The sequence below is a fragment of the Oncorhynchus gorbuscha genome, unplaced genomic scaffold (genome assembly GCF_021184085.1).
Source record: "Oncorhynchus gorbuscha isolate QuinsamMale2020 ecotype Even-year unplaced genomic scaffold, OgorEven_v1.0 Un_scaffold_1233, whole genome shotgun sequence".
NCBI lineage: Eukaryota > Metazoa > Chordata > Actinopteri > Salmoniformes > Salmonidae > Oncorhynchus > Oncorhynchus gorbuscha.
In genome coordinates, this window is record NW_025746069.1 from 134,467 (window position 1) to 150,255 (window position 15,789).

A 15,789-nucleotide genomic window follows, 5' to 3' on the forward strand; every position below is an offset into this window, starting at 1 on the left:
TTATTTATTTATTTGTAATAATGACAATTACAACCATACTGAATGAACACTTATTTTAACCTCTAGCGTTGAGCAATCCCGTATCCGGGAGCGTAATCATAGCCTCAAGCTCATTACCATAACGCAACGTTTCCTATTCATGAAAATCGCAAATGAAATGAAATAAATATATTGAAACACAAGCTTAGCCTTTTGTTAACAACACTGTCACCTCAGATTTTCAAAATATGCTTTTCAACCAAAGCTACACAAGCATTTGTGTAAGAGTATTGATAGCCTAGCATAGCATTAAGCCTAGCATTCATCAGAGGCAACATTTTCACAAAAACAAGAAAAGCATTCAAATAAAATAATTTACCTTTGAAGAACTTCGGATGTTTTCAATGACGAGACTCTCAGTTAGATACCAAATGTTCATTTTTTCCAAAAAGATTTTGTGTAAGAGAGATGGCTCCGTTTTTTTAATCACGTTTGGCTAAGAAAAAAAAACGAAAATGCAGTCACTTAAAACGCCAAACTTTTTTCCAAATTAGCTCCATAATATCGACAGAAACATGGCAAACGTTGTTTAGAATCAATCCTCAAGGTGTTTTTCACATATCTATTCGATAATCTATCAGTGGTGGCAGTTGGCTTCTCATCCGAAGAAAACAGAAAAATACTGCAGCTGGAGATTACGCAATAATTGCGACGGAGGACACCAAGCGACCACCTGGTAAATGTAGTCTCTTAGGGTCAATCTTCCAATGATATGCCTACAAATACGTCACAATGCTGCAGACACCTTGGGGAAAACGTGGAAAAGGTAAGCTGACTCCTAGCTCCTCCTCAGCCATATAAGGAGTCATTGCCATGAGGCGGTTTCAAAAAATGTGGCACTTCCTGATTGTATTTTTATCAGTTTTTTTCTGTAACATCAGTTCTGTGGCACTCACAGACAATATCTTTGCAATTTTGGCAACGTCAGAGTGTTTTCTTTCCAAAGCTGTCAATTATATGCATAGTCGAGCATCTTTTCGTGGCAAAATATCTTGTTTAAAACGGGAATGTTTTTAATCCAAAAATTAAAAGAGCGCCCCCTATATCGAAGAAGTTAACTTAATATAATACTATTTCCCTCTATACCATTTGTATTTCATTAACCTTTGACTATTGGATGTTCTTATAGGCACTTTGATATTGCCAGTGTAACAGTATAGCTTCCGTCCCTCTCCTCGCTCCTCCCTGGGCTCGAACCAGCAACACAACGACAACAGCCACCATCGAAGCAGCGTTACCCATGCAGAGCAAGGGGAACAACTACTAGAAGGCTCAGAGCGAGTGATGTTTGAAACGCTATTAGCGTGCACTAACTAGCTAGCCATTTCACTTCGGTTACACCAGCCTCATCTCGGGAGTTGATAGGCTTGAAGTCATAAACAGCGCAATGCTTGACGCACAACGAAGAGCTGCTGGCAAAATGCACAAAAGTGCTGTTTGAATTAATGTTTACACGCCTGCTTCTGCCTACCACCGCTCAGTCAGATACTTAGATGCTTGTATGATTGTATGCTCAGTCAGATTATATGCAACGCAGGACACGCTAGATAATATCTAGTAATATCATCAACCAGGTGTAGTTAACCAGTTGAAGCTAGGGGGGCGGGCGCTATTTCATTATTGGATAAAAAAACATGCCCGTTTTAAGCGCAATATTTTGTCACAAAAAGATGCTCGACTATGCATATAATTGCCAGCTTTGGAAAGGAAACACTCTGACATTTTCAAAACTGCAAAGATATTATCTGTGGGTGCCCCAGAACTGATCTTACAGGCAAAACCAAGATGCAACTTCAAACCGGAAATGAGCAGAATTTTTGACTCTGTTTTCCATTGTCTCCTTATATGGCTGTGAATATGCTGTGAACGAGCTTATGCGCTCTGCCGGTCCTCCAAGGTGTCTGCAGCATTGTGACGTATTTGTAGGCATATCATTGGAAGATTGGCCATAAGAGACTACATTTGCCAGGGGCCCGTCCGGTGTCCTTTGTCTACGTTGGTGCGTAACTCTCAGTGGCAATGATTTTACCATGCGACACAGACAGAGAAGTATCGTTCCTGGAAGTGTGCATTATTGAAGAGATATGTGAAAAACACCTTGAGGATTGGTTCTAAACAACGTTTGCCATGTTTCAGTCGATATTATGGAGTTAATTTGGAAAAAAAGTTTGCCGTTTGGATAACTGAATTTTCGTTTTGTTTTGGTAGCCAAACATGACGCACCAAACGGACCGATTTCTCCTGCACAAAAAATATTTCAGGAAAAACTGAACATTTGCTATCTAACTGAGAATCTCCTCATTGAAAACATCCAAAGTTCTTCAAAGGTAAATTATTTATTTGAATGTTTTTGCTGGTTTTTGTGAAAATGTTTCCTGCTGATGCTAACGCTAAATGCTACGCTAGCTATCAGTACTGTTACACAAATGCTAGTTTGCTATGCTTGAGAAGCATATTTTTGAAAATCTGAGATGACAGTGTTGTTAACAAAAGGCTAAGCTTGAGAGCTAGCATATTAATTTCATTTCATTTGCGATTTTCATGAATAGTTAACGCTGCGTTATGGTATTGAGCTTGAGGCTATGATTACGCTACCGGATCCGGCATGGCTCCACGCAAGAAGTTAACTAGTGATTATGGTTGATTGTTTTTTATAAGATAAGTTTAATGCTAGCTAGCAACTTACCTTGGCTTACTGCATTCGCGTAACAGGCAGGCTCCTCGTGGAGTGCAATGAGAGGCAGGTGGTTAGAGCGTTGGACTAGTTAACTGTAAGGTTGCAAGATTGGATCCCCTGAGCTGACAAGGTGAAAATCTGTCGTTCTGCCCCTGAACGAGGCAGTTAACCCACCGTTCCTAGGCCGTCATTGAAAATAAGAATGTGTTCTTAACTGACTCGCCTGGTTAAATAAAGGTATAAATGATAACTTGAAATCGGCCCTAATTAATCGGCCATTCCGATTTTAATCGGTCGACCTCTATTCTGGATTTTGTCAATGAGACCCTTTATCGACTTCCCCAGAGTCAGATAAACTCGTGGATACCATTTGTATGTCTCCGTGCAGTTTGAACGTAGTTGCTAACTAGCGTTAGCATAATGACTAGGAGTCTATGGTATCTGCTAGCAGAGATCCTAAAGTATCCCTTTAATTTGTAGACGGTAACACCTCTTACATGGTTGTCCTGTGAATCGTTGGTACATGGTTGTCCTGTGAATCATTGGTACATGGCTGTCCTGTGAATCATTGGTACATTGGTACTGTGAATCATTGGTTCATGGTTGTCCTGTGAATCATTGGTACATGGTTGTCCTGTGAATCATTGGTGCTGTGAATCATTGGTTCATGGTTGTCCTGTGAATCATTGGTACATGGTTGTCCTGTGAATCATTGGTGCTGTGAATCGTTGGTACATGGTTGTCCTGTGAATCATTGGTACATGGTTGTCCTGTGAATCATTGGTGCTGTGAATCGTTGGTACATGGCTGTCCTGTGAATCATTGGTACATGGCTGTCCTGTGAATCGTTGGTACATTGGTACTGTGAATCATTGGTTCATGGTTGTCCTGTGAATCATTGGTACATGGTTGTCCTGTGAATCATTGGTACATTGGTACTGTGAATCATTGGTTCATGGTTGTCCTGTGAATCATTGGTACATGGTTGTCCTGTGAATCATTGGTGCTGTGAATCGTTGGTACATGGTTGTCCTGTGAATCATTGGTACATGGCTGTCCTGTGAATCATTGGTACATTGGTACTGTGAATCATTGGTTCATGGTTGTCCTGTGAATCATTGGTACATGGTTGTCCTGTGAATCATTGGTACATTGGTACTGTGAATCATTGGTTCATGGTTGTCCTGTGAATCATTGGTACATGGTTGTCCTGTGAATCATTGGTGCTGTGAATCATTGGTTCATGGTTGTCCTGTGAATCATTGGTACATGGTTGTCCTGTGAATCATTGGTGCTGTGAATCGTTGGTACATGGTTGTCCTGTGAATCATTGGTGCTGTGAATCGTTGGTACATGGCTGTCCTGTGAATCATTGGTACATGGCTGTCCTGTGAATCGTTGGTACATGGCTGTCCTGTGAATCTTTGGTACTGTGAATCATTGGTACATGGCTGTCCTGTGACTTGTCAGCCTCTGGCAGATGATCTGATGTCGGTGATGCTGACTAAGCTGAAGACTGAGAGGACTGAGCTGCCTGGGTCTCACCTCCAGGCTCTGGTTAGAGTCTACACTGCTCTGTGCCGACGGAGGAGGGACTGGGACAGAGCACATATCCTGGCCTACAGCATCCTTAGAGAAGGTAACACATCCTGGCCTACAGCATCCTTAGAGAAGGTAACACATCCTGGCCTATGGCGTCCTTAGAGAAGGTAACTCATCCTGGCCTACAGTATCCTTAGAGAAGGTACGGCATCCTTAGAGAAGGTAGCACATCCTGGCCTACAGCGTCCTTAGAGAAGGTAGCACATCCTGGCCTACAGTATCCTTAGAGAAGGTAACACATCCTGGCCTACGGTATCCTTAGAGAAGGTAACACATCCTGGCCTACGGTATCCTTAGAGAAGGTAACACATCCTGGCCTACAGCATTCTTAGAGAAGGTAACACATCCTGGCCTACAGCATCCTTAGAGAAGGTAACACATCCTGGCCTACGGCGTCCTTAGAGAAGGTAACACATCCTGGCCTACAGCATCCTTAGAGAAGGTAACACATCCTGGCCTACGGCGTCCTTAGAAAAGGTAACTCATCCTGGCCTACAGTATCCTTAGAGAAGGTACGGCATCCTTAGAGAAGGTAGCACATCCTGGCCTACAGCGTCCTTAGAGAAGGTAGCACATCCTGGCCTACAGTGTCCTTAGAGAAGGTAGCACATCCTGGCCTACAGTATCCTTAGAGAAGGTAGCACATCCTGGCCTACAGTATCCTTAGAGAAGGTAGCACATCCTGGCCTACAGTATCCTTAGAGAAGGTAGCACATCCTGGCCTATAGTATCCTTAGAAGGTAGCACATCCTGGTCTACAGTATCCTTAGAAAGGTAACTCCTGGCCTTGACTGAGAAGTAACGTGGCTTCATTGAATAGCTTGAGTTGACTGGCGTCACGTGACTTCACGGCTTGAGTTGACTGGCGTCACGTGACTTCACGGCTTGAGTTGACTGGCGTCACGTGACTTCACGGCTTGAGTTGACTGGCGTCACGTGACTTCACGGCTTGAGTTGACTGGCGTCACGTGACTTCACGGTTTGAGTTGACATTGTTTCTGTTGTTGTTTTCCCCCCCAGATTTCCCTGAGTCAACCAAGCTGGTTCTGTTCATGGTGACCACATGGCCCAATGTGTTCTCCTGCAGGACTGTAGTGTGCCAGGCCATCCACACGGTCACCAAGGTCAAAGCTCACGGAGAGGTGCTCCACTGCCTAACTGCTTACCTGGGATGGGAGACGGTATGGCATCTCTGTAATCTTGGTCTGTGGTCATGAACAGGTTTTATGGATCTGCTGTTGTCTGTTGGTCTCTGCCTTTTGATCAATCAACAGAGGGAAGAGTTGTCAGTATTCCCGTCGCTGAGAAGGCCATTTCCTGTTTGCGTATTGTGAAGCTTGGCATAACATCTGTTTGGACTTCATGCCATGTCTGTGTCCCCAGAGTCCTCCGAGTGACGTGGATCAGTTGGTGTCCCGCACGTTGTCGTCCGTCAGAGCTGCAGCTGAGATGACCTTCCAGAAACACCCGCGACAGGGACGGGACCTGAACCCCGTTGCCTGGCAACACGTCTTCACCCTGGAGCTGCTCTGCTCTCATACACACTGGAAGTGGACCCATGACAACCTACTGAGGTAGAAAGCAGGCCTGCTATTGGTTGTTGAAGTGGACTCATGACAACCTACTGAGGTAGAAAGCAGGCCTGCTATTGGTTGTTGAAGTGGACCCATGACAACCTACTGAGGTAGAAAGCAGGCCTGCTATTGGTTGTTGAAGTGGACTCATGACAACCTACTGAGGTAGAAAGCAGGCCTGCTATTGGTTGTTGTTGACTGCCACAGCTGGACTGAAATTCACCAGCTAACAAAACAATGCAGACAAAACCAGATGCATACATTTAGTAAACTCTTTTAATGTCATTATGACCGTCCAGATAAATATTAATCTAGCTAGCCAGCGTGGTGGGGGGGCCTAAAAATGATTTTGTGCAGCGTTGAAGACTGTTAGATAATGTATGTAGCTAACTCGGCCAGTTAGATAATGTATGTAGCTAACTCAGCCAGTTAGATAATGTATGTAGCTAACTCGGCCAGTTAGATAATGTGTGTAGCTAACTCGGCCAGTTAGATAATGTATGTAGCTAACTCGGCCAGTTAGATAATGTATGTAGCTAACTCGGCCAGTTAGATAATGTATGTAGCTAATGTTAGATAATGTAGCTAACTCGGCCAGTTAGATAATGTATGTAGCTAACTCGGCCAGTTAGATAATGTATGTAGCTAACTCGGCCAGTTAGATAATGTATGTAGCCAGTTAGATAATGTATGTAGCTAACTCGGCCAGTTAGATAATGTATGTAGCTAACTCGGCCAGTTAGATGTAATGTATGTAGCTATTCTAGCTAGCTCATTCAGTGATAAACTTTCAGCCAAAACCTGTATTCATCACCAACATATCAGTCAGTGGAGACAGTTAGACAACATGACAGACTGTAGACAGTAGATACATGTATGTAGGAGTGATAATTATCAGTCAGAGACAACATGACAGACTGTAGACAGTAGATACAGTATGTAGGAGTGTGTTTATCAGTCAGAGACAACATGACAGACTGTAGACAGTAGACTGTAGACAGTATACAGTATGTAGGAGTGTGTTTATCAGTCAGAGACAACTGTAGACAGTGACAGACTGTAGACAACATGTAGATACAGTAGATACATGTATGGAGTGTGTTTATCAGTCAGAGACAACATGACAGACTGTAGACAGTAGATACATTATGTAGGAGTGTGTTTATCAGTCAGAGACAACATGACAGACTGTAGACAGTAGATACAGTATGTAGGAGTGTGTTTATCAGTCAGAGTTACAACATGACAGACTGTAGACAGTAGATACAGTATGTAGGAGTGTGTTTATCAGTCAGAGACAACATGACAGACTGTAGACAGTAGATACAGTATGTAGGAGTGTGTTTATCAGTCAGAGACAACATGACAGACTGTAGACAGTAGATACAGTATGTAGGAGTGTGTTTATCAGTCAGAGACAACATGACAGACTGTAGACAGTAGATACAGTATGTAGGAGTGTGTTTATCAGTCAGAGACAACATGACAGACTGTAGACAGTAGATACAGTATGTAGGAGTGTGTTTATCAGTCAGAGACAACATGACAGACTGTAGACAGTAGATACAGTATGTAGGAGTGTGTTTATCAGTCAGAGACAACATGACAGACTGTAGACAGTAGATACAGTATGTAGGAGTGTGTTTATCAGTCAGAGACAACATGACAGACTGTAGACAGTAGATACAGTATGTAGGAGTGTGTTTATCAGTCAGAGACAACATGACAGACTGTAGACAGTAGATACAGTATGTAGGAGTGTGTTTATCAGTCAGAGACAACATGACAGACTGTAGACAGTAGATACAGTATGTAGGAGTGTGTTTATCAGTCAGAGACAACATGACAGACTGTAGACAGTAGATACAGTATGTAGGAGTGTGTTTATCAGTCAGAGACAACATGACAGACTGTAGACAGTAGATACAGTATGTAGGAGTGTGTTTATCAGTCAGATAGAGACAACATGACAGACTGTAGACAGTAGATACAGTATGTAGGAGTGTGTTTATCAGTCAGAGACAACATGACAGACTGTAGACAGTAGATACAGTATGTAGGAGTGTGTTTATCAGTCAGAGACAACATGACAGACTGTAGACAGTAGATACAGTATGTAGGAGTGTGTTTATCAGTCAGAGACAACATGACAGACTGTAGACAGTAGATACAGTATGTAGGAGTGTGTTTATCAGTCAGAGACAACATGACAGACTGTAGACAGTAGATACAGTATGTAGGAGTGTGTTTATCAGTCAGATAGAGACAACATGACAGACTGTAGACAGTAGATACAGTATGTAGGAGTGTGTTTATCAGTCAGAGACAACATGACAGACTGTAGACAGTAGATACAGTATGTAGGAGTGTGTTTATCAGTCAGAGACAACATGACAGACTGTAGACAGTAGATACAGTATGTAGGAGTGTGTTTATCAGTCAGAGACAACATGACAGACTGTAGACAGTAGATACAGTATGTAGGAGTGTGTTTATCAGTCAGAGACAACATGACAGACTGTAGACAGTAGATACAGTATGTAGGAGTGTGTTTATCAGTCAGAGACAACATGACAGACTGTAGACAGTAGATACAGTATGTAGGAGTGTGTTTATCAGTCAGATAGAGACAACATGACAGACTGTAGACAGTAGATACAGTATGTAGGAGTGTGTTTATCAGTCAGAGACAACATGACAGACTGTAGACAGTAGATACAGTATGTAGGAGTGTGTTTATCAGTCAGAGACAACATGACAGACTGTAGACAGTAGATACAGTATGTAGGAGTGTGTTTATCAGTCAGATAGAGACAACATGACAGACTGAAGACAGTAGATACAGTATGTAGGAGTGTGTTTATCAGTCGGTGAATCTGAGGTGTTGTGTTTAAAGTACAGAGCTGTGGCCGTTGATGAACTCCTGGGTGACCCAGCCCAGGTCAAGACAAACACCCATCCAGGATATCACTGTGGCTGCGGTCCTCAGACTCATAGGTGAGGGCTGTTTTGTTTGTGTAGAATTTTTGTTCATTCAACACTTTTAAAAAAATATATATATATAATTTGAACTGACCAATGAAGTGTAACCATGAGAACCTCCTCGTTAGGGCGCCTCGGGCAGCTCGGAATAAAGGAGAGATGCGGCTCGTCTGTGAAGAACATCGCCAGGGTCATCAACACATTCGCCAGACACGGACAGTCAGAAGGTAACCGTCTACTGTAAAGCTTCTGAAATGGTCCATCTATCCATGTTGTAATGTTGGGGCGGCAGGGTAGCGTTGGACTAGTAACCGGAAGGTTGCGAGTTCAAACCCCTGAGCTGACAAGGTACAAATCTGTCGTTCTGCCCCTGAACAGGCAGTTAACCCACTGTTCCTAGACCAGTTAACCCACTGTTCCTAGACCAGTTAACCCACTGTTCCTAGGCCGTCATTGAAAATAAGAATTTGTTCTTAACTGACTATGGATGGATACAAGTTTGTTATTAAGGCACATGAACATATTCCAGAAGGCATTTCTGTCAAAAAAAATGCATTTTGATTTAGAAGAAAACATGTTTACGTTTACAAATGCCGCTTCTGTGACGTGGGACATGCGGAATGTAGTCAGATTCCTTGACTTTTGTTACAGACTTATTCTGAATGGATGACACTGTTGTTTTCCCCCTCATCATCTACACACGATCTAATGACATCACAATGCCCCATAATGACATCACAACGCCCCATAATGACACAATGCCCCATAATGACATCACAATGACATCACAATACCCCATAATGACATCACAATACCCCATAATGACATCACAATGCCCCATAATGACATCACAATACCCCATAATGACATCACCCCCATAATGACATCACGACACCCCATAATGACATCACGACACCCCATAATGACATCACGACACCCCATAATGACATCACGACACCCCATAATGACATCACGACACCCCATAATGACATCACACACCCCATAATGACATCACGACACCCCATAATGACATCAATAATGACATCACAACCCCATAATGACAACCAACACCCCATAATGACAAAAGACATCACAAACCCAATAATGAAAAAGCAAAAAAGGTTAAGACACGTTGTTAATTTATAAAAATAAAAACTGAAATATTACATTTACATCAGTATTCAAACCCTTTACTCAGTACTTTGTTTTAGAACCTTTGGCAGCGATTACAGCCTTGAGACTTCTTGGGTATGACGCTACAAGCTTGGCACACCTGTATTTGGGGCGTTTCTCCCATTCTTCTCTGCAGATCCTCTCAAGCTCTGTCAGGTTGGATGCACAGCTATTTTCAGGTCTCTCCAGAGATGTTCAGGCTCTTACTTGGCCACTCAAGGACATTCAGAGACTTGTCCTGAAGCCACTTCTGCATTGTCTTGGCTGTGTGCTTAGGGTCGTTGTCCTGTTGGATGGTGAACCTCGATCCTGACTAGTCTCCCAGTACCTGCCTCTGAAAGACATTCCCACAGCATGATGCTGCAGATGTTGCCAGGTTTCCTCCAGATGTGACGCTTGGCATTCAAGCCAAAGTGATTCATATTGGTTTCATCAGACCAGAGAAACTTGTTTCTCATGGTCTCAGAGTCCTTTAGGTGCCTTTTGGCAAACTCCAAGCGGGCTGTAATGTGCCTTTTATTGAGGATTGGCTTCCGTCTGGCCGCTCTACCATAAAGGCCTGATTGGTGGAATGCTGCAGAGATGGTTGTCCTTCTGGAAGGTTCTACTATCTCCACAGAGTAAGTCTGGAGCTCTGTCAGTCACCATCGGGTTCTTGGTCACCTCCCGACCAAGGCCCTTCTCCCCTGATTGCTCAGTTTGGCCTGGGGGCCAGCTCTAGGAAGAGTCTTGGTGGTTCAAAACTTCTTCCATTTTAAGAATTATGGAGGCCACTGTGTTCTTGGGGACCTTCTGAATTTTTTTGGTTTGTTCTCCAGATCTGTGCCTTGACACAATCCTGTCTCGGAGCTCTACGGACAATTTTATTTAACCTCATGGCTTGGTTTTTGCTCCGACGTGCACTGTCAACTGTGGGACCTCATATAGACAGGGGTGGGCCTTTCCAAATCATGTCCAATCAATTGAACAGGTGGACTCCAATCAAGTTGTGTGAACATCTCAAGGATGATCAATGGAAACCGGATGCACCTGAGCTCACAATCACCTGACCTCAACCCAATTGAGATGGTTTGGGATGAGTTGGACTGCCCAGTGAATGAAAAGCAGCCAACAAGTGCTCAGCATATGTGGGAACTCATTCAAGACTGTTGAAAAATAATTCCAGGTGAAGCTGGTTGAGAGATTGCCAAGATTGTGTAAAGCTGTCAAGGCAAAGGGTGGCTACTTTGAAGATACTCAAATATAAAATATATTTTATTTATCACTTTCTTTTGGTTACTACATCATTCCATGTGTTTTATTTCATAGTTTTAATGTCTTTACTATTATTCTACAATATAGAACATTTTAAAAATAAAGAAACTCTGGAATGAGTAGGTGTCCAAACTTTTAGTAAGGTATTTAATTTTTAATTGTCTAAACCTATTTTCGCTTTGTCGTTATAGGGTATTGTGTGTAGATTGCTGATATTTGTATTTAATTGAATCCATTTTAGGTTAAGGCTGTAAACATAAAATGTGTAAAAAGTCCAGGGTTCTGATTACCTTCTGAAGGCGCTGTACACCTCGTTTCCTCATAACCTCAGGTTCTGAATACCTTCTGAAGGAGCTGTACGCCTCGTTTCCTGATAACCTCGGTTTCTGAATACCTTCTGAAGGCTCTGTACGCCTCGTTTCCTGATAACCTCAGTTTCTGAATACCTTCTGAAGGCGCTGTATACCTCGTTTCCTGATAACCTCAGGTTCTGAATACCTTCTGAAGGCGCTGTACGTCTCGTTTCCTGATAACCTCAGTTTCTGGGTGGGATGTATGTACCTGTAACCCTAACTCTTCTGCTAAAAACAAAAAGTAATTCTGTTCAGATGGAACCAGTCAGACAGGACCGGCAGACGGTACCGGGCAGACATCTGTCCAGTCTCATCTGAGCAGAATTACTTTTTGTTTCGTTTTTACAGATGAGACTGGACAAATCTGTGTGTCTGAATTGGACAGATGGCCAACCAATGAGTCTCTGTGATGTCATTTCCAGGTGTTCCCTGGGAGGTCCAGCTGGCAGCTGTCTACACTGTCTACGACCTGTCGCCTAGCAACCCCAAGGAGGCTCTGGCTGCGCTGGCGTCATGGCGAGGAGAGACCACCCAGCCCGTCCCCCCCGCTGTCACCAGCTGCATCACACAGATCGCCTCGCTCTGCCGACACATCAAACCCTAGTCCCTAAAACCTAGCTCCTAATCCCTAGCTCCTAACCCCTAGCTCCTATTCACTAGTCCCTTAAATGTAGCTCATATTCCCTAGTCTTTAACCCCTAGATCCTAACCTATAGCTCCTAACCCCTAGTCCCTTAAACGTAGCTCCTGTTCCCTAGTCTTTAACCCCTCCACACCCCTAGCCCCTAACCACTAGCTCCTAATCCCTAGTCCTTAAACCTTCCACACTCCTAACCCTTAGCTCCTAGCCCCTAACCCCTAATCCCTAGTCCTTAAGCATTCCACACTCCTAACCCTTAGCTCCTAATCCCTAGTCCTTAACACCTCCACACCCATAGCTCCTTAACCCCTAGTCCTTAACACCTCCACACCCCTAACCCCTAGCTCCTTAATCCCTAGTCTTTAGCAGCTCCACAACACTAGCTCCTAATCCTTAGTCCTTAACACCTCCACACCCCTAACCCATAGCTCCTAACCCCTCCTAATCCCTAGCGCCTAACCCCTCCTAATCCCTAGCGCCTAACCCCTCCTAGCTCCTAACCCCTCCTAACCCCTCCTAATCCCTAGTCCTTAACACCTCCACACCCCTAACCCAAAGCTCCTAACCCAATCCCTAGCTCCTAATCCCTAGCTCCTAATCCCTAGCTCCTAATCCCTAGCTCCTAATCCCTAGCTCCTAATCCCTAGCTCCTAATTCCTAGCTCCTAAACCCTAGCTCCTAAACCTTAGCTCCAACCCCTCCTAATCCCTAGCTCCTAATCCCTAGCTCCTAACCCCTAGCTCCTAATCCCTAGCGCCTAACCCCTCCTAATCTCTAGCTCCTAATCCCTAGCTACTAACCCCTCATAATCTCTAGCTCCTAACCCCTAGCTCCTAACCCCTCCTAATCCCTAGCTCCTAACCCCTCCTAATCTCTAGCTCCTAACCCCTAGCTCCTAACCCCTCCTAATCTCTAGCTCCTAACCCCTAGGTCCATTGCCACTTGTACAGATCTGAAAGGATTTCCTAGGTCCAAGTATGTTGCCTATCAGAGGACAAGGTGAAGCAGCATCCATTTGACTGTTTCCTATCCATACCTTTTCAGATCTGACACCTTGAACTCTGCTGTGGACTGAACTTCTGGGACTCCTTTTAATGTCCATATTATTTATCTGCTGGTTGACGCATCACGTTACCCTTGATGTTCTGTTACGGTTCTTTATATGTTAAGCATGACTTTGTAAATATGATGTTGTATACAATATCTTCTTACTTTTGTAAATGTTTTGTAAATGTTCACTGTTACAGAGCCTATTATTTCTATTTAATTTGACAAATTAAAATCTAAGAGGTAAACATTGTTTAATAATATGATTCAATTATTGTCTCATGGAAGACTGCTCCACTTCTCCATATTGACCATCATCCATCCAGCATTCATTATCCATCCATTGTCCATCATTCATCCATCCAGCATTCATTATCCATCCATTGTCCATCATTCATCCATCCATCCATCCATCCATCCATCCATTTGTCCATCATTCATCCATTCATTCATCCATCCATTGTCCATCATCCATCTATCCATTATCCATCATTCATCCATCCATTGTCCAGCATGCATCCATCTATCCATTATCCATCATTCATCCATCCATTGTCCATCATTCATCCATCCATTGTTCAGCATGCATCCATCTATCCATTATCCATCATCCATCCATCCATTGTCCATTCATCTATCCAGCATCCATCCATTATCCATTCATCTATCCAGCATCCATCCATTGTCCATCATTCATCCATCCATCAACTATCCATGCCACTGCTCTATCTTGACCTTTAAAGGGTCATTATTACTGACCAGTGAAACTAAATGGGGATAGTGGGGAAAAGCCTGTTCTTTCTCCTTCCCATTGTGGTGATAGAAATGCCTGCCCATGATGGCACATAGAAGAACCAAGTGAAACTGGAACTATTCTAGAACATTCCATTTATATCAAAAATACAGATTCCTTTGAAAAAAGAAATGTGTTCTTTTCAGAATCACCTTTATTTACCAAGTACATTTACACATACTCAGTGTTACCTGGTGATATGGTGCTGCTAGACAACATACTCAGTGTTACCTGGTGATATGGTGCTGCTAGACAGCATACTCAGTGTTACCTGGTGATATGGTGCTGCTAGACAGCATACTCAGTGTTACCTGGTGATATGGTGCTGCTAGACAGCATACTCAGTGTTACCTGGTGATATGGTGCTGCTAGACAACATACTCAGTGTTACCTGGTGATATGGTGCTGCTAGACAGCATACTCAGTGTTACCTGGTGATATGGTGCTGCTAGACAACATACTCAGTGTTACCTGGTGATATGGTGCTGCTAGACAACATACTCAGTGTTACCTGGTGATATGGTGCTGCTAGACAACATACTCAGTGTTACCTGGTGATATGGTGCTGCTAGACAACATACTCAGTGTTACCTGGTGATATGGTGCTGCTAGACAACATACTCAGTGTTACCTGGGATATGGTGCTGCTAGACAACATACTCAGTGTTACCTGGTGATATGGTGCTGCTAGACAGCATACTCAGTGTTACCTGGTGATATGGTAGTGATAGACAACATACTCAGAATGTTACCTGGTGATATGGTGCTGCTAGACAACATACTCAGAATGTTACCTGGTGATATGGTGCTGCTAGTGATAGACAACATACTCAGAATGTTACCTGGTGATATGGTGCTGCTAGACAACATACTCAGAATGTTACCTGGTGATATGGTGCTGCTAGACAACATACTCAGAATGTTACCTGGTGATATGATGCTGTTAGTGATAGACAACATACTCAGAATGTTACCTGGTGATATGGTGCTGCTAGACAACATACTCAGAATGTTACCTGGTGATATGATGCTGTTAGTGATAGACAACATACTCAGAATGTTACCTGGTGATATGGTGCTGCTAGACAACATACTCAGAATGTTACCTGGTGATATGGTGCTGCTAGACAACATACTCAGAATGTTACCTGGTGATATGGTGCTGTTAGACAACATACTCAGAATGTTACCTGTAGGTGAGAAACACGTCTTTCAATGTTTCATTTGTTGTCGTTCAAAAATGTGTCTCCTGCTTCTCAGAAGGCCTTGTGAAACAGCAGAGAGAACATGAGACGGCCTGATAACAGCATGGACAGAGAAAACATCAAATGGTCTAATAACGTCTCCGTCACCCTCGACGATGACATCATCCAAGGGTACAATAACAGAGTAGTGTTCCTCACAACATGCCTCCCGAATGACACCCTATTCCCTATGTAGTGCACTACATTTGACCAGGGCCCACAGGGCACTATGTAGGGAATAGGTTGCCATTTTGGACATATCCTCCGACTGCAGGAAGTGTCCAGTCCCACTCTCCTATAGAGCTCTGTATTGAGACCGACAGGACAATGGTTGGACAACACAGCAGCCTGTAGTAGTGAAAGGTAAGGATTTTAAACAGCCCTGAAGACTCATCAGGTTGGAGAGCTTTT

The 15,789-nt window shown here is 43.4% G+C and overlaps 1 protein-coding gene across 1 annotated transcript in view; it reads left to right on the plus strand.

The window, feature by feature from the left end:
• LOC124021835 (little elongation complex subunit 1-like) overlaps nt 1-13,594 on the plus strand; it is a 34,291-nt gene extending 20,697 nt beyond the window's left edge. The window contains exons 19-24 of the mRNA XM_046336972.1: nt 4,187-4,355; nt 5,339-5,499; nt 5,702-5,892; nt 8,789-8,889; nt 9,003-9,101; nt 12,077-13,594. Coding sequence (XP_046192928.1) covers nt 4,187-4,355; nt 5,339-5,499; nt 5,702-5,892; nt 8,789-8,889; nt 9,003-9,101; nt 12,077-12,258 — 903 coding nt within the window. The 3' untranslated portion in view covers nt 12,259-13,594. The remainder of the gene's footprint in view (nt 1-4,186; nt 4,356-5,338; nt 5,500-5,701; nt 5,893-8,788; nt 8,890-9,002; nt 9,102-12,076) is intronic.
• Nucleotides 13,595-15,789: the final 2,195 nt, after the last annotated feature.